At 36.2% G+C, this 19,801-nt stretch overlaps 3 protein-coding genes across 5 annotated transcripts; 1 reads left to right on the forward strand and 2 right to left on the reverse strand.

The window, feature by feature from the left end:
• The first annotated feature begins 736 nt into the window (after positions 1–736).
• LOC104243621 (uncharacterized) lies at positions 737–8,127 on the forward strand. Of its 2 annotated transcripts, XM_070160087.1 has the most exons (5): positions 737–1,182; positions 3,655–3,890; positions 4,005–4,806; positions 5,387–7,555; positions 7,872–8,127. In XM_070160087.1, exons 2-5 carry the CDS (start codon positions 3,657–3,659, stop codon positions 7,967–7,969), a joined length of 3,303 nt encoding a protein of 1,100 aa, XP_070016188.1. In that variant the 5' UTR covers positions 737–1,182; positions 3,655–3,656; the 3' UTR covers positions 7,970–8,127. The 2 variants fall into 2 exon arrangements, with proteins under 2 accessions (XP_070016188.1, XP_009797141.1); XM_009798839.2 differs by lacking the exon at positions 7,872–8,127 and having other exon boundaries at positions 5,387–7,854.
• Positions 8,128–9,550: 1,423 nt separating this feature from the next.
• On the reverse strand, positions 9,551–12,501 carry LOC104243623 (putative pentatricopeptide repeat-containing protein At1g69350, mitochondrial). The gene has a single exon (XM_009798842.2). It carries the CDS (start codon positions 12,491–12,493, stop codon positions 10,196–10,198), a length of 2,298 nt encoding a protein of 765 aa, XP_009797144.1. The 5' UTR covers positions 12,494–12,501; the 3' UTR covers positions 9,551–10,195.
• Positions 12,502–13,331: 830 nt separating this feature from the next.
• On the reverse strand, positions 13,332–19,046 carry LOC104243624 (clp protease adapter protein ClpF, chloroplastic). 2 transcript variants are annotated; one of them, XM_009798844.2, is made up of 9 exons: positions 18,949–19,046; positions 17,002–17,429; positions 16,853–16,912; positions 16,562–16,656; positions 16,244–16,416; positions 15,287–15,399; positions 14,077–14,122; positions 13,901–13,941; positions 13,332–13,819 (listed from the first exon to the last, which is right to left on the reverse strand). In XM_009798844.2, exons 2-9 carry the CDS (start codon positions 17,323–17,325, stop codon positions 13,664–13,666), a joined length of 1,008 nt encoding a protein of 335 aa, XP_009797146.1. In that variant the 5' UTR covers positions 17,326–17,429; positions 18,949–19,046; the 3' UTR covers positions 13,332–13,663. The 2 variants fall into 2 exon arrangements, with proteins under 2 accessions (XP_009797146.1, XP_009797147.1); XM_009798845.2 differs by having other exon boundaries at positions 17,002–17,379; positions 18,949–19,027.
• Positions 19,047–19,801: the final 755 nt, after the last annotated feature.

The following is a 19,801-nucleotide window of genomic DNA, read 5'->3' on the forward strand; positions in this document are numbered from 1 at the left end:
AATAACTGATAGTAACAAAAATCTAAGAAAGAAATGCACGAATAATATAAATACAATAGGTGTGTAAAAAAGACGTTGACTACCTATTAACCTTCTACCTTAATTCGCAATCTCCGCACAAGACAAGTATATAATTTATATTTACTCCCTCCGTCTCATATTATGTGTCGTATTTCTCTTTTACACGACCCTTAAGAAATATTAATTAGGAAAGGGATTGAACTATTCTACCCTTATTTATGTCATAAGGTAGAATCTCTCTTCATTGAATATTATTTCATTTATGTGTTATCTCCATCTTCCAAAATAATTATTACTAAGGGTCCAAAGGAAAAAAAATAATTAATTTTATCTCGAATTTTTAAAATGACGAATAATTTGAAATAACTATTTTTAGCAATCACGATTTTTTAATATGAGAGGGAGGGAGCATAAAATTTAAAATAAGGCGACAAGAGAGGGGTATTAAATTTAATTCATTAATATCTGTACCAAAAACAAGGAAGGTGGAGAGAATCTAGAAAATGCCCCCATTTCTTTTTCATTTCCTTAATAACACATAAAAAATTATTAATTAAATAACAAATAAGGAAATCATTCATATCATATAGAAAGAGAAAAGTAGTAGTATAAGTGAAGGAAAAAAAGCAGAGAGGAATAAAAAGGAGACCGGATGTTGACAAATTTCATGTCACTGTTCTTATTAGAAGCAAAGCAAAGCAGCTTCTGTTTGTTTGTGTCAAGATTTTCTTATCTGGGATCTCTCTCTCTTTCTTTAGTACACAAACCTTTGAAGTCTTATACAACTTCTGTCTCTTTCTCTCTCTACTTCTTGTTCTTCTCTCTCTAAAAAAAAGAGCTTTCTTTTTTCTCTTTTTCTGAGAATTAGAACCAAGAAAGAGAAAAAAGAATTCTTGTGTGGTGGCCCCATCAGATGTAAATCTCCAATCTTTTTTTTCAGTTTCATTAGGATCTGAAGCTTCTTTAATTCAATGGTCTACTTGTTTCATAATTATTATTATTAAATATTTATTTCCCATTATTTGAGTTAATAATTCCACTTTTTTTGGGGTCACTCAATTTATCATGATTCTTGAGTTGGTGAATTACTTCAATTTATGTTCATTGTTCAATCCACGAAAAGGTTATTGAGAAGAGTTGGTTTCAAGATGTGGGGTTGAGGTAAATTCATCTTCTTATTATATATTTATTTGCTTTTAGATTTATTCTTATTTGACTTTTAAGACCCCCCCAAGAACAGAATATTTCTATTTTTGCTTTGTTTAGTTTAATTAATGGTTTTAGATTCTAAAATTATGAGCTTTGTCAATATGATTAATTGGGTTTGTACATTTTTCTTTGTTACTTGCAGATTTGATTAAGTTCTTGGATTTTACTGGTGATCTTATCTATTTTGGATCTTTTCTTGCTTTTGTGTTTATATTTTTTACCTCATTTACTCTTCTAAGTGAAAAAGATTGGAACTTTAATTGCTTATAAAGTGGTTTCTATTGGAATGATATTCTTAAATTCATTTATTTGTCTAAAATAGGTAAGCAAACTATTACTTTTAGGAAGAAGAAAAGTGGGGGTTAAGAGTTTAAATTGCATGAGTTAAAGATTGAGACTTTATTAGAAAAAGGTCCTATATTAGTCATTTTGTGTGTGGTTAATTTGATTCCTACTGCACTAGCTTTTATTAAATTTCCAATGTGACAAGTAAGAAGTTCTTAGTGAAAATGGATTACATTAAAATCCAATTTATCTGCTATTACAAGATTGCTTGTCTTCATTAGTAGATTACAGGTAATTGGAGAGCTTTGGATTTCAGTGCTGCTTAGAGACAAATTTCCAGATTAATTGTAATGTTAGTCGCAGTCTGTTATCTTGTTTGTTTCCTCTGCTATCCTTGGACCCTACATTGTGATTCCTTGTTTCTATGTGCTATAAGGAGCAATTAGTTTTTAAGTCTTTAAATGACTGGGAACGAATTCACCGCTGTATGGCTGAGCGCCGATTACTAGCTATTCCGGCTTCATGCAGGCGAGTTGCAGACTGCAATCTGAACTGAGTACGGGTTTTCATTTGGTTCTCTTGGGAAATGATAAATGGTCTACTTAATTCAGAGTATGCTTTCATGTGGTGCGTGTGAACATAAATTTGACAGAGGAGTGATTGAAAAAGTATATGAAGTCTTATATCTTGGTTTCTGAAAGAGTGTGAAAACTTCTCGATTTTTTTCCGCGTGTTGCTGATGAGAATCGTGCAGAGTGTGTGTAATACTCGGATTTCTCTGGTGCAATTTGTCTTTTGATAATCGATGTGGTCAGGTTTCTAAGATAACTTTTATAGGTCCCTTTGGATCATTTTAATTGGTGGACAAAAGTTATATGACCGAGTGTCCAAGAATCGTCTCTGTCAAAGTTATATGACCGAGTTATATGACCGAGTGGACAAAAGTTAAATGGTATAAAAGAGAAGTGCACAAGTTGAGACAATGCAGGCGAAATCTTCTACACCTGGAGATAATCTTGCATGTGCTGACCCGGCATCTTTAATTTGTAATCTATTCAATCAATCATATGAGAATGTTGACAAAAAATTAATTGCTGATTAATGTAAAGGGAAAGTCATTGAAGTTAGATTTTGATAGATATACTTGAAGCAGAATAGCTTTTTTTCCCCCTTTATGGGGGGAAAATATAACTGAAAGATTCTTCTTCAGGACAATATCTATGCGTTTGATCTTCTCTTCATCAATTTTTCAAGGCGCGCTGATATTTTTAGTTTTGTTTAGGGTAGGCCCATCAATGAACATATCCACTAGTTGACAAAATAATGTCTTTCGAGACAAAGTTAGGGGTCCTCTAAAATTAGAGAATATCGAATTCTCGTACATACCCCTATACGAACATACAAGTCTCTAAGCATAGTTAAAAGACTCTTGAGAGCACCGACCTTACATAAGTTTACCAACAACTTAGTCTTAATTGCTACTAGTACTGTCGCCTACATCGATCCTGATTTATTTTTAGCTAAGTCTACGTAGGATATAGCTAAGCCATCTTAGGTTACCTCTCTTATCATCTTTGTGTGCTACTGTTCCATTCTATAGTTTTATGTTTTCTTTTGAATTATAGAAATTGGCTTTCACTTTGTTAGTATCTTCTTATCATATCACACTCCCATAGCGCTCCTCCTTTCCACTCCTATTTTAATAATACTATTCATTCTCCTGGACGACTAAACTTGAATACTTGAATTATCTGTAATTAGATACAGAATCCCATCTACTCTCACTTAGCTTTCACTTTGCTAAACGTGTGGTATCCTAAAACCTTTACTCTCTAATATGGATATCTATACTTCCAGTTTTTGGTTGATTTTAACTAGCTCCGTCACATACTAAAAGATACATAATAATACGTTTACCCTCTCAATGTTAACGTGCTGTACTAATGCCTACTGGAGTTTGTAATGCCGTTGGTGTTTGCTGTTATGTGTTGGGATCATATGTGCATAAATAGATATGTGGGGACTGAATATCTCAATTCTGTTTCCTTGTAACCCATACATCTTCTTAGAACAGTTTTGAAGTTTATTCAAAATAAACTGCTCGGTTTTAATTTAAATCTTGATTCCTAATCCTGGCAGGAATGGGAACACAAGTGCACTGTAAAGGCTACTTAGCAAGCTATTACTCTATGAGGGACCTTAATGAGGACTCTAATAGCAGCAGTTGGCCCCTATTTTATGGAGATAAAACCTTACCGAACGGTCAATATTGTAATGGTTTCACGTCAAGGACTATAACTGATGCATATCCAGGATATGATAAGGACATTCTGAAGCAGAAGATGCTTGAACACGAGGCCATATTCAAGAATCAGGTAATCTTGCCTTTTTCTTTAAAGAAAAAATTTAATTGGAAATTTCAATTGCCCTTTTTTGCTTTGTTTCAACCGGCATTACAAAAATATACTTATGCAAAGGTTTGGTTGTAGGTGGTGGAACTTCATCGCCTTTACAGAATTCAGAGGGACATGATGGACGAAATTAGAAGGAAGGGAATGCATAAACTTCGCTCATCGATGGAGCCATCATGTTCATCTAGTCACCTAGGATCTCAAGTACCGTCTGAAGATGCTCGAAAATGGCACATAACAAACTTCCCCTTGGAAAATTCCAGTTATACTAGACCATCTACATCTGGTACTGAAATTGTTAATTCTCCCTTTAGTTCTTCAAAAGGAAATGGTGTGCAGTCTGGTCGAGTTCAAATGCAGAACGGTTATTCTTCAAAAGCCTCTGATGTTTTGGAGGCTAGGCCCTCGAAGGTCCGGAAAAAGTTGTTTGATCTTCAACTTCCAGCTGATGAATACATAGATACAGATGAAAATGAGCCGTTGCGAGATAATGTAGGATCTTCATTTCCCAGTTATCCTTCTAATGGAAATTACATAGTTGCCCAAGAGAGTGGAAATAAATTGTTTCTTGGTGGTGGTGCAAAGAGTGATAGCCGAAAAGATGCTTCGGCATCCAATTCGTGTTTGAGAAGCTCTATTGGGTTGGCTGATCTAAATGAACCAGCGCAGCTTGACGAAGCCACCCGTCCTGTTGCTTTTCTTGGTTATGGTAATAATCATAAAGAAACTAGAAGCATAAATGCTTCTGCAAGGTCAAATCCGCCGTTTGTGGCTTTGCCTTGGAATTCCAATTGTGCACGTCCAAATGACTCTTTAAGTAATGTATATGTTGACAGTAGAAGCAAAGAGAGGGAGTGGTTGGCATCGGCATATGAAACAGGTAACAATTCCTTCGCAACTTCCGGAGTTCATTTGTAAGAATACCACAAAGGAATCAAAGATATCATAAAAGAGAAGTAATCTTACTACCTTGAACTAAGAACTAGTAAAGGTTGAAAGATAAATCTCAAAGCACAAGTAACAAAGGTTCAAAAGAACTCTCAAAGTATGATATACTTAATCAATAAATGTTGTATCTTATGTTACTCGTAAAGTGGTCAAGATCCGAATCTATTGTTTTGATTTGCTTTTTAAGTAAAGGCGTTTGATTTCTTCCATAAATCAAGACGTTGTTACTTTGATCTTGTCAAGGCTATAGAACTTGCGTTCTTGGAAGTTCTTGGAATTCTTTCCTTGAATTCTTCCCATATCCTTTATTTTCATTTCTTTAATTCTAGTTGTTCAATTCCTTGTTGTTATTGCTTTCGCATTTACTTCTCAAATTCTTACTCTAATTTGGATTCCCAACCTAGTTGTTATCAAGTGGTACCTTGGGTTAGTTACCGTTGAGAGAGAGAGAGAGAGGTTCCTTGTTTCTTGATTTCCGTGATGATATATAAGGGGTTTGCTTCAATTTGCAGGTAACACCAAAGGTAGCTCGGCTTCATTACCGAGAGGTCTTGAACAAGAGAAGATACCTGCAGCTTCCCATCAAGCAACAGTTATGATTAACAAAGCCTATCAACCGCCGGGGGTTCATCCAATTCACCATAGTAAGGATGGCTTTTGGAAAGATAGAGCAGGGCATAGTTTAGATATCTCTCACAGAAATGGCGAGCAGTCCAATTATACTCATGGTGAACCATTTGTTACTTCCAAGATGGCTAGTCCATATCCATGTCCGAGTTCCTCCGAATTTAGCAGTTCGTGGCTGCACTCTGTCTCTCCGTGGGAGAAGCCAAGTGGTAGCTTTACTCAGAGGTTATCCTCAATGCATGCAAACTCATTCTTCAACTCTTCTGCAGTAGTTGGTAAGGGTTCACAGTCATCTCAGAGCCAAATTGGTGACAATTGGCACGTGAACGGCAGTTCTAGGTTGCATCCTATCCGTAATGGTTTTTACCATGGGTCCTCATCCAGGACCAAAGAATCAATTCACTTTCCTACAGCTGCTTTTGACTCTTTGAACCATATTAAGGGGGACCATTTTATGTCTCAGCGCTCCTCTGACAATGCATGTGAGAATTTTCTCACTAGCTCTAACAATGTGGATGTTGTGACATCTGGAAAAGGTTTCGACTTAAATGAACTATCAAAGAGTGCACTTAGTGAAGAACTTCCTAGGCAAGGTGTTGAGTTTGGTGATGAAAAAAGAGAGCCTCAAGATCCGGTTACAGTTTTGCCATGGCTTAAAGCTAAAGCAAATGGTAAAAGTGAGGGCGTCAATAGTAGGATAGGTGGAACTTCAACAAATTCTGGCTTTGTCCAGGCCTACTCAAGCCCTTCTTTTTGCCAAACACCGATTAATCCATCAGTTTCTGAAGGTCACCGCATGAAGACCGCAAAAGAAGGGGAGACGCGGCATATAAGAAAAATTCTTGGTGTACCGATTGATCCATCAGTTTCTGAAGGTCACCGCATGAAGACCGCAAAAGAAGGGGAGACGCGGCATATAAGAAAAATTCTTGGTGTTCCAATCCTTGATATTCCCTCTGCTTCCAGAAATGAGTCATCATCACTTGTTTCCACTTCCGCTACTCTTCGTTCCTCTCCCAAGAGGGAGAGTATCAGACATCAAAGGAGGAGTATGGTGATTGACATTAACATAGCTTGTGACCTTTCTGAGGTTGAGCCCGAGAAACCTGCTGCTGTGGAACCAATTGTTACTGGGAAAGTTATGGAGACAAAAGCTACCAACATCAAAAATCACTTTGATTTGAACTCATGTATTACTGAGGATGAAGAACCAGTTTCTGCTGAGAGCAATAAGGCTAAGGTGAAGACTATTCTGGATATAGATTTGGAAGCCCCTGTAGTTATGGACATTGAACAGGACAGTTTGCCTGGAGAAGAAGACAAGCAACGTGAAGCATCTTTGCAGCTACTTGACGATAAACCTGAGCACACACAGGAGGAATTACTCAGGACTGCAGCAGAAGCTATAGTTGCCATCTCATCGTCCAGTCAATGCATCTCCGTAAAGGAAACATGCAATGATCCATCCGATGATCCTCTGGAATCCCTACGATGGTTTGTCGATGTGATCTCTTCTTGTGCAGCCGAGCTTGATGGCACGATTGTTGCACGTTGTGGTTCTAAGGAAATAGATTGCTTTGAGGAAATGACATTGCGACTAACAGAAACGAAGGAGGAAGATTACATGCCAAAGCCTTTTGTTCCTGAATTCCAAACAGCGGAAGATGGAGGGACCAGTTCACTAACAACCCGACCCCGAAGAGGGCAAGCAAGGAGGGGAAGGCAACGGAGGGACTTCCAAAGGGATATCCTTCCCGGTCTAGTTTCATTGTCAAGGCACGAGGTGACCGAAGACATTCAGACGTTCGGAGGGTTGATGAGAGCAACGGGCCATACTTGGAACTCCGGTTTGACAAGAAGGAATGGGACAAGAAATGGAGGTGCTAGGGGAAGGCGGAAAACAATTGTGGTCGCCACCCCTGCAACGGTGTTGACCACGACGAGCTCTCCGCTAATGCACCAACTTAATAACATTGAAGCTAGTTTGGAGGATAAAAACCTAACAGGGTGGGGAAAGACACCTAGGCGCCCGCGGAGGCAAAGATGCCCTGCAGGTAATCCTCCGGCTGTCCTGTTAACTTAAACACGAGCAAAAATGACGTTGTAATATTGTCGATTCATCATTTATAGAGATGACATTCAACGGATTTAGGGAGCTTTGTTTATGAGTTTCAGGAGTGAGTTTTTAGCTAAATGGGGATTGTTTTTGTACATGTCTTTGTTTGCTCTATAATTTGGAGCCCCCATTATTATGTTTCTTACATTGGATTACTGACCTTGTATTCAGGAAGATGCTGCTGCATAATGTCTTTGTGTTTTTATACAGCATTTCTTTAGCTGTGTATTAATGTTATTCAGTGCCTCTTGCAGAAATGCAGGGTAAGGTTGCGTACAATAAACCCATATGGTCCGGCCCTTCCCCGGATCCTGCGCATAGAAGAAGCTTAGTGCATCGGGCTGCCCTTTAGTATTGTTGTTTGGTTCCACGTGCTTTTTCCTTAATCTTAACATCTAATTCTCATGAGATTTGGTCATTTGATCTTATGAGAAATGCTATTATTACTGTAAAGAAGCCAAAGATTATATTTGAGAATAAATTCTTTATTTTCTTTTTCTAATAGAAAAATAATTTGGATAACGTCATTCTCAATTTAACCACCAAGTAGTTTTGTTCCTTATGTTGCCTTGATTTCTCTCTTATTGCATATTAGGCAGAATAGCCGAAAGAATAATACCTCCTTCATTAATAAAAATAAATAAAAACCTCTTTCTTTTATTTTCTTGTTAGGAACTAATAATTGTAACATCAATGGTCGAATAACGGGAAAAAAATATTTTTTTTGTGTATATACATTTTTATATATTATATATATAAAAAAATACAAATTTTATACATTTTGTGATTGTCGAATATAGATAATTTTGACTACGGCCTAAAAGTATTTAGTTAATAGATTTCCTGTTTGGGCCTACAAAGTACTAGGTTGGACAATGTACTACCACGCTTTGACCATTGTTTGGTTGGTTCTCCACTTCTTCGTCTGTGTGGCTGATACGTAATCGGTTTGTGTCCAAAGGTGTGGATCATCACAAGAATCCAAAAGATTATGTGTGTGTCTGATTTGATGGAAGTCTTTGTCCTTGAAAAATATATTTTCTAATTGGGCTGTGAGTGAAAAATATTTTTCGTAAAAAATATATATTAAGAAAATAATAAAAAGTTTCACAAGTTGTAATGTGTTTTGATAAAATCTTGAGCACCAAAGATTAATAATAACGTTTAAGTATTAGTTGGAACGAGTAACATGAATTTAAATGTCAAAGTAGTTCTACGGAAAATGACTTCCGTCCATAAGTGAGAAAGTCATTTTCCTTATTTTCATGGATAACATTTACGACATACCAAACACACCTACAAATTGAACCTAGATATTATTAGATGGTCATTTTCAACTTTGTAGAGATATAGCACTAATTCTATATCTAGTAGCACTAAGGAGTATCAAGTTTTGACTTTCTGGCACAAATTGAACGACAAACATGGTAGGGGGGCGCTTTACCCCCAAAGTAGGACTACCCAGCAAGAATCCAGATTAATCGGACCCCAAAGCGAATATCGAACACCGGGTGGGTAACCAAAAAAATAAAACATGCTTGGCAGAATCTCTGACAACTTTGAAAGCAAATTATTAAGTGCTAAGTTAGAAAATTTGTATAGAATGAGAGTTTATTACACATGATTTCTTTGATGTAGCTGATATTGTACACCATATGAGATTGTCTTAGCCAATGCCTTAAAACTCTCAAGGGAAAATAATACAGAAAGAGTAAAGTACAGAAGTAATGGCGCTATCATAGGCTGATGTAGTATATAACTAATGGGTTAAATTGAACCCTGCATTTTCGACTAGAGGTGTACATATGTGAAAAATCACTAAAATGCGAAAAATATTAAAGTTTGAACCCGTAGTTTCAAAAGTGTAATGGATTCAGTGGTAAGAACCTAAAGGTTGAACTTATCAAATTTAAATCTTTCATCCGCCTTAGGCACCACCTTTGCAACAATTGAGTTGTTTTACCATATGGAGAATCTGCTTTAGGCCTAAGAGAGATTTGTGCTGGCCATTCAATGGAATAAACGCATCTGACGACCCGCAAGTTTACTGCAACAGCGTTGCTAACATTGGCTTCACACTTGCAGCATCAATGCTTCAAGTAGAAAGCCATGTTGCCATGCAACATCATAAAATGGATTATGGACCCTTCTCTTTGATCCATTTTTCGTTTGCATTCTGGTGTCGGGTAAACATGCATTTCATTCCGTTTCTCATCTTTCTTGATTCGGCTTCTCACGACTTATGAGTTTCATAGTCGCCATCAGGACTGTCTCCTTTAGCATAGTGCTGTCTGAATGCCAAGGCAGGTTGGAGTTGACAAGTCGGCCCTGTATCAAGTTTTTTCTCTATCCATGAGAATAGCTACTTGAAAGAAAGAGAACGATAGTAGTGAGATCTGTAGCAGACGTAGTTCGATCTTGGGAAGCCGTTGAAGATAGTCTCCTGATGAACCGAAACAGAGCTATCCCTCTCAGCCAGCTTTGCGGATCAGCAATCACTTCAAGTTCAGAGACTGTATGAAATGAATATTGCATCTTCCCAGACTAATTTGTTCTTTAATTCCAAAACTATGGAAAATCATAAGCTGGAGATTTCCCTTTTTGAGATTGTGTCATTTGCTTTACCAGTATGTATTCTTTTCTCAACTTCGATCATACTATATCCACCGACCTTTCTCAAACCTAAACTTTGCATCTTTGACCTCACCGTCCTAGATTCATTCCATTCTCCCCCTTCTGCATATATGTTGGATAATAAGGTATAGTATCCAGTATCATCTGTCTGCATGTTTTCAAGCCTTTGTTGAATCATCTTGATAATATCCATTCTCTTGTGAATTCGACATCCACTTACTAGGGCACCCCAAACGCTAACATCTGCAGGCAATGGCATCGAAGTGATGACTTCATAGGCTTTATCTATATCACCAGCTCGACTCAGAAGATCAACTAGACATGCAAAATGTTCAGGTTTTGGTTCAATGCTCAAGTTAATCATCATATTGAAGAAATATTTCCCTTCATCCAGATAGCCAGCATGACTGCAAGCAGACAGAATATTTGTTAAAATGATGTCATTTGGTTTTATTCCACTATTTACCATTTCATGGAAGAGTGAGATGGCATCATCGATTTGACCGTGCATTCCATAACCACCTACCATGGCACTCCAAGATATTATGCTCCTTTCCGACATATTGCCGAAAACTCTCCAAGCCATCCGGAGGTCTCCACATTTAGCATACATGTCCGTCAGAGCAGTATCGACATACATATCCTGACTCACGCCAAAGATGATTGACTTGTGGTGAAGCCATTTTCCCTTCTCCAGCCATCCTATAGCCGAGCATGCTTGAATTGCAGCCAAGAAGGTCACTTCATCTATTTCACTCGAGTTTGAGTATATCTCATCAAAGAGATTGATAGCTTCACGAGAGAAACCATTTTGTGTAAGCCCACACATCATTGAATTCCAAGTCACAACACTTCTTTCTTGTGCGTCCTTGAATATCAAGAATGCACAATCCACAATTCCACATTTACTGTACATGTCAATCATGGAATTCTGGACAAACTCCTCAGTTGAAAAGCCAGTCCTAATAACGTGGCCATGAATTTGACACCCAAATTCGGAAAACCCAATATCTCCAGAAGCTGAGAGAACACTTGCCAGAGTATACGAGTCCGGCAGTATTCCTTTTCTTAACATATCCACAAAAAGTGTCAATGCATTCTCAGACAATCCTTCCTGTACATAACCTGATATGAGCATATTCCACGACACAATACGTCTGTCTTGGGATGTATCAAATACCTTGTGGCAATCGCTTACCTTGCCACAGTTCGCATACAAGTCAACCAAGGCTGAGCCTAGAAGATCATTGCCACAATCTAAACCATTTCTAAGTATAAATCCATGTATCGACTTCCCTTCCTTTAGCCAACCTAACCTAGCACAAGAACATAAAACAGCCATAAGAGTAACTTCATTGAACTCCACATCAGACTCATGCATCTTAACAAACAACGCTAACGCATCCTTATAGAAACCATTTTGATTATAGCAGGAGATCATAGCTGTCCAAGTATAAGTACTATTATCAACAGCATTGTCAAAAAGCAATTCTGCACTACACGTATCGCCACATTTTCCATACATTGCAACAAGCGAGTTCGTCAAAGACCCATCACCCCAAATACTGTTTCTCAATATATAACCATGAACAGATTTCCCAAGTCGCCATACACCCAACTCACCACAAGCCTCAACAGCACTAAGCAAAGCCACAGAATCAATCTCAACCCCTTCCTTAACCAAATTTCCAAATATCTCCAACCCTTCCCGAACTTGCCCATTCCTTACATAGCTCGAAACAATCGAACTCCAAGAAACAACATCTTTCACAGACATTTCATCAAACACTTTGCGCGCACAAGCTGTCCACCCAAGTTCACCATACATACTCAATAATGCAGTCTCAACTATAGGATCACACTCAAACCCACATTTCAAAATCCTTCCATGAACTTTTCGGCCAATACCCAAATCACCAATTGCAGAAATAGCCCTCAACACAGAAGGGTAAATAAAACTATTTGTTTCCTTAGTGTGACAAACCATGTTGTTATAAAGAAAAATGGAATCTTGAAAACAGTTATACCAAACATGGCACTTAATTAAGACACCCCACATGAAAGAATCTGGATTTGGGTATGTGTAAAAAACGAGTCTTGAAGTTTTAAGGGAACCCATTTGGGCATAGGACTCAATAAGCTTAGTGGAAGGAAGTGGGTCTTTGTGGAGACCATTGATAATGAGATGTGCATGGAGTTGTACTAATGATCTCAAGTTTGAGCATGCTCTGAACAGTGGCATATATTGAAGTTTGCTGATTTTCATGTTTGTTTAGAGTTTTGGAGGGAACAAGAAGTTTATATTTATGTTAAGAAATTTATTTAATACCTATAAATTATTAATTTAGAACCTAATAATTTATTTTTAGTGTCAGCAGTTTATTGTACATGTTTTTAAGGTATATTGCGTAAAAACTATTTATAATAAACTGATCAATAGCTTGAAAAAGATTACAATTACAACTAATCATAGTATGAAATATTCATAGGATTTGGATCTCTTATGCGCCTTACAATTTAAAAGTAGTAGAAGAAATGATCTTACAAAAATCTCCTGTTTTATTTACTGTCTTTTTTATTATTTGAGAAAATATCATTTATTAAAATAACATTTATATTGGACTACAAAGCCAAATCTCAATATAGTGCAGACTAAAGGTGAAAAATTAATCTGATATAACATGGCATTACCACAATTAATGGGTTATTATACCCCGCATGCTACAAAATAGTACCTTGTAATAGACTTTTAAATGACTTGATAATGTTAAAAAAATTATACTCCTAATATTATGCCATATAAAATATTAAACCTCTTTTTTTCCTTTTGAGGTCGAGTGAGAGAACGGAAGAGGGTAGGACCCATTATTCCGTTGTATGAAGAAAAAAAATACATTCCACTGTATCCAATTAATATTGATGTTTTTAATTGTAATCAAGTTTAAAGAAGAAGAATTAACCCAAATAGCCGCCCACCCAACCATTTAAACTAAAAATAGTCGGTTGAGGCATAATTTATGTATTATATGTGTAAAATTATGTTTAATCAATGTATAATTTATGTATATGACTAGAAAAAATAAACAACGAACATCGCCGGCTATTAGGGTAAAGATCCGAAAAGTGGAACAATAACCATACATCATCAGACACATTTTGCTATTTGTTCTAAACTTGACCATTTTCTGTGAAACTGGCTCATAATAACAGAAGCTCTATGTACTTTGATCATTATCATCCTAAATCTCTACCACAATACACCAAAACCTCCACAATTGCATGTATTCTAAGGACATTGTGCAGGAAAACATGTTGTGTAGTCTCGAAATGAAGTAACTCGACCATAATCAGGAAAAGGATTTCTCATATATTCAAATCTTGCCCAAGAGGACAGCATTGCTCCTGGTGACACCTAGGATCCTTCTCCACTCTTCTCGTCCTCTGGATCATATGGCACCTCATGTCGAGGCCTGTTGTATTTCTCGCGCAGCTGCTTGATTGGTATGAAATCTCCAGCAGCATCCATCCCAAAAAATAAGAATGAGGTGTAGGGATGATCAAATCTATCCTACACGCGTGTTGCATTTTTAACCAAGTTAGAGATTGAATGACAATTCCGTTTGTATTTTCAGATTGGTGGGATACACACCTTATCTGGTTCGCTGGGGGCCACTAAACTTTCCTCAGGAACTGCAAGATGAACAATTATCAGACTTTTCTAAGAGGTTGATATTGTACAATTCAACACAGTATATGACCTTCCTTAGCTCAGACAAGATTATCTAATCATAAAAATACTCATTCATCGTGTCAAATTTCACTTACCATATGCAACTAACAGATTGGGATCTGTATGTACATCCACCAGCACCTGAAAGCATATCGAATCAAAGCTAAATAGGTCTGAAGTATTAAATAGAGAAAAATATAACGTGGAGCACATAGGCGGATGTATAGGTTAGTTTATGGGGCAGGTGAACCCATGGTCGTTCCGCAAAATTAGGTATTTTATGTATGTATTTGTTAGAATTAATCCAATATTATTTGTTGGCACCCATGCTCCACAAAGGTTGAATGGTGCACTTGGGTGACTACCGAGTTATTTACCCAACGGAACAAAGATCAATTCTCACTTAGTACTTTTTTTTTCTTTTTCTTTAGTGGTGCAGCCATGTTTTAAAAATACTAGATCCGCCTCCGGTGGAGCAGCAGCACTTTCGGTCCCTCTAATGCAGCAAAATGAGAGCTGAAGTTTGAAATCTGGATTAGGATCAGGAACTTGCAGTATGCTTAAGAAATTCTCTAAACAAACCCCTCCCCTCAGAGTTTCGACGCCTTTTTTTTTGGCCAGAAGATGTAAGTAAAGGAAAGTCAACAAGACAACCAGACTTTTGTTTTTACCAATTAAATGTTTCTCTTATGAAGCTCAAACAGATATTGCACTGTACAATATCATACCGGCACCTTAACTCTAAAAATGAAAAAATTTCACATCACTCAGAATCAATTTTTGAACTTGTATGCACTTTTTCCAAAATGAGGGTCTAAAGGTAAAACTACCGTACTGTGTTCGTACTGCCAAGTGAGCCATTGATGAAAAGTGACACGTATAGTTGACACTACAGTAACTAGTTGATGAGCAATTGCTAGAGGACCACATTAAAGCTGGTAAATTATCAGGTCAATGGGGATGGACAACATCTCATAATTCCCTCAAGATGATCAAACCAGGAAGTGGGACTCTAGAGCATAAGCAGTAAATTAAACTTCAGAGTTCAGATATTAGGAGGATAGTGGATTAGAACAAGTAGTTGACGACAATTTGACATATGCAGTTTAAAACATTATTTGGTCTTTTCTTCGGGATGTGGCTATGAAGCATCACTGACAATACCAGATCATGTTCAGATAAATCAATTGGATTGAGAATGGGAATGAGGTGATAAATCTTTGTTTGCAGCAGGAACATGAAATTTATGTTAGAAGATCTAGGAAAAAACTGAATTTTTTTCTCTGATAAAAAAATGCGAAAAACCTGATAAAATGGCTGATCAGGACCACGGCTCAACTTATCAACTTGAGCAGTTTCCATCCATGAACTTGATTCACAACATATTGGGTCCATCCCACATATTACACCACGATATCCTGAAGTCAGAAGATCAGGTTTCGAATAAACAAGTTGAGTAACACTTACTAATGAAGCTGAATCTGGGGGTTCCATAAATATCAGTTAAGAGAACGCATTTTCCCCAGAAGGAAGCAATAAATTCGCAAATTGAGTACTGATATCAACCTGTACATTGCGATAATAGATATCCATGCAAGTCATAGCACATCACAGAAGGAAATATTGAATATCTTCATAGGTCAACACAACAAATTAGCAAGGTTTCTTTACTCAGTGAGGTGCAGTCCAGTAGCTCATGCAGTTCAATAAAAAAAACTTCTGCCAATCATCAAGATTTGACGATCCCATAAAGAAACTGAATACTAGGCTCCAAATTATATATCTGTTTTATCTAGAACTCAGTTATATGTGAACCTATGTGAATTTGTATATCGTTCTCTTTTTTTTTTTTTTTTGGTCTTTAGAATTTTAAACAGAATGTTCCTTCCCTTCCACCTTATAGACTATTTCCGAAGAATTTTTAGCCTTTTCCGCTTCATCAGCTTTTCCATTTTTCCTCTTTCAGTTTGTTTGGATACAAATGACAAGCGTGATGATCAACCCTGCTTTTTTTTTGAAGAAAAAAAAAGGGCAACTTGTTGAACCCTGTGTGCATAAGTAGAACTTTCAGTATCAACAAATATATAGTATTACTTAGCTTCACACAGTTCATCTGCACCATGGTAGTATTAACATAAAGTAAATATTCCCCACCAACAACAATTTAGGGTACCCGTGACACAGGCAAGTATCTGCCAGAACTTCACCTAAATAATAAAAGATCAATGTAAAAGTTAAAAAATTAGTTAAAAGTTTCCATACCAAAATTCTTGTGCCTCACTTTCTGGCCTAATCGAAATGCATATTGAGCATTTACGTATGCTTGAGCTCTTATTGATGCAGTTAGAGACTCTGCCTCTAGTTTGGAAATTTCGTCTCGTAATTTAGCCGCCAAATCATAGTTTTCACTCTGAACTGCATTCTGCAGGTCTGCACTGGATGAAGCAAAAGCTGCTCAGAGATGCTTCAAAAGGGAATACCTCTGGAACATACCATAGCTAGAAGCCCTTATATTCAGTTCATTTAATACCTTGATATTCGGCACCCAAAGCTCGTAAAAAAGAATGTGAGGATGCTTACCGTAGACGCAAGATGCTTATGGCCATATCTTGAGCTTCACTCTTTGAGGCTGATCCCCTTCGGGATTCCTGCTGCTTCAGAACCTCTGTTTCCACCTTCATTAGCATATAAGAAATGTGCTGATTCTAGTTAGTAAACAGTTTTCATTGATCCATTGGCTTGTCCAATTTCAGACAACTAAAATCCATAAAATTACAGGAAGAACAGTGTCAACAATTGCTTTGATATTAAAAATGGAAAATCATTAAAGATGAGATGAATACAAGAAACTTAAGATCTCCATAGTCTAACCTCAGTGAGCTTCTCTCTTAGTTGTTGTGCAATTTCATACTGCTCCACGTTCAAGGCATACTGTGAATAAAGCAGGATAGACACCTGGTGAAGCAACAGCCGAAGATATACCAAATAAACTACAATAAATCATAGAGCTAGATGGGAACCTGCACACGTGTAGCCAAGTCCAGCTGGAAAAAGAACATCAAGATATCTTCATTGGCATTCTCGCTGCGCTCACAACTTGCTTCTGAGGCTTGATCGCCCCCTTTAAACAACCATCCAGCTTGCGCTCTCAAATTTCTCGGCTTTAGCATATCAAAGTGGGTAGAAAAAGACAAGCTTTTCCGACGATCATTCCACACAAATCTTTCCCCAAAACCAGTTGCGGTTTCTTTTATCTGTCCAAAATGACTCCTCAGGTAGGTGGAACCACAAGCTCCGCAATATCTAGAAGTAGCAAGAGTGCTCATTGACATACTCTGCACCATGTCTACTGTTGAGGACCCGACTCCAAAGAAGTATATTTTTCCTTTCCGCTCAATCTAGTTTTGAAATAAAGTTATTCTTTTCAAACATTTGAACTTCAGTATTTCTGTGATAAATTCAGGGAAACTAAAAGTTAGTCTCAGGGGCGGCCCTTCCATAAAGCAAGTAAAGCAACTGCTTTAGGCCCCACATTTGTAGAGGCCCCATTTTTTATTACACCTAATAAGTTATGTATAAGTTTAAAAAAGATTCTGTAAAGTGAAAAAATTGATTTCTTTCTTTAACAAGTATAGAGATGAAGGATTTACAACTACTATGATTTCTGCCACGAAAATTGCACTGGAAATGAATATCGAACCCGAATTGCGTAAGAAATGTATGATATATAGAAAGTAACAATTTGATGAGAATGTTGATAATAAAATCTCAAAATCTTTCGAAGAGTCTTTTGGAGTTGATTATTTTATACATAGTAGATAAGGATATTTTTTTCACTTCAAAATAGATTTGATCAATTCGAAGCATATGAAAATATTTTTGGTTTTCTATTTAGTGGTAAGAACTAAGATCACTAGATGATAGAAATTTGAAAAAATATTGTCTTAATCTTGAATGTTCCTTAAAGCATAATAATAAATTCGATATTGATGATTTAGATTTATTTTCGGAATAAAAAATATTTAAAAAAATACTACAAATAGAAGATAATAGTTTATTTGATACACTCAGTGAAATAAAAAGATTTGATCCTTTTTCCAATGCCTATATTACTTATGGAGTAATGTTAATAACTCTTGTTACCGTCGCTTCAGTGGAAAGAAATTTTCAAAATTAAAATTGATAAAATCTCATCTAAGAACAACAATTTCTCAAGAAAGGTTAAATGGATTAGCTATATTGTCAATTAAGAAAGACTTATTAGGAGTTATTGATTATAAGAAAATTATTAATAACTTTGTATCTAAGAAACGCTAGAAAAATAGATTTTAAATAAATAAATAAATAATTTTTTTTTAAAAAATAAGTTAAGGCCCCTCGTAAAGTTTGGCCTTAGGCCACAGAACTCGTCGGGCCGGCCCTGGTTAGTCTACTGCCTTGCAGAGTAAAAGTCAAAAACAAGAACCATCGTGACAGCTTCACAACAATATCTAAATGTTTATCGCAACAACCATGATTCGAAACTAGTTGGACGGCTATATAATCCTCAATAGCCATTCTACTCTATTTTGGTTCACTTAATTCAACCTCTATTTTTGTTGTAACTTCATAATTAACTAATTTAACCTTCAACAGAAAATCATTAAGTCAAAAACGACCTGTAATTCCAAATTCCAATTCAAGCATTTCTGCAATGGAAACTAAAAATTACGTCGTTTTGCAGAACAAAGGTAAAAAAAAAAGAGAGGAAAAAACGAATTGTATTTACAGCTTCACAACAAGAAAGTAGAGCTGACCAACTATATATAGGAATTTCTCATTTTGTAATTTCAAATTATATTAATTTGCTCAAGATATGCTCTAAAATTAAACATTTGAACTCCGTAAGTAATGTAATTCCTACACCTCAATTATTTGAATTTGAAATATACGAAGTGTATTTGTAACTGAGCAAAGAGAATACTCACTTGCAGAAAGATCACCGGAGAAGAAGAGCGGAGCTTCACCGGAAGAGGACACTGTTGATTGCACAATGGCGACCACGAATTTTACATACTACTCCCCCATTAGATATTTATTTATTTATGTTTGTTTTTTCAATCTTGTGGCTCTCCTACAACCGATTCTTTTGAAAATTACTTTTAGCCCATTTGGCTAAACTTCTAAAATAAGTATTAATTAATTTAAAAATTATTTTTGAGCAACCGTTAGTGTTTGACCAAACTTTTATAAATTTTTTTTTTTTTTTTAAATAGAATACTTTTGAAGAGAATTTACTGTTTCTACTTTTCAAAAATGCTCCTAATCAAAAATACTTTTTTTTCTTTATAAAAGTTTGACCAAACAATTAACTTTGAAAAAAGTACTTTTCAGTAAAAAAGTGTGTCTAAACATGCTATTTGTGTATTCCTTTTTTGCTTCAAAAGGTTAGATATATTACTTCCTCTTTTTTCCCACTTATGTGAATCTATTTTGAGCATGCAATTTAAAGAAGGAAAAAAGAAAAGACCTTTAAAACTTGTGATTATAAATATATCATAACATATTTATTAAAATTTATGGCGCAAAACATATCACTAGTTGAGAAAACTTCTCATTAGGGATAATATTTGAGTTATAAAATTCAACTTTTTCTTTTAGGAATAGATTCATTCTTTTTGAACTAATATAAAAAAAATAGGTTCACATAGATTTGAACGGAGGATATAGTATACATTAATCAAAATATAATTATATAGAATAAGAATATTTCTATAGTCCCTTGAAGGCCTTGTAAGTAATATTTCATTACAAAAGGGATGGGAGTATTTTGGAACAAAA

Source organism: Nicotiana sylvestris, chromosome 10 (genome assembly GCF_000393655.2).
Source record: "Nicotiana sylvestris chromosome 10, ASM39365v2, whole genome shotgun sequence".
Classification (NCBI taxonomy): domain Eukaryota; kingdom Viridiplantae; phylum Streptophyta; class Magnoliopsida; order Solanales; family Solanaceae; genus Nicotiana; species Nicotiana sylvestris.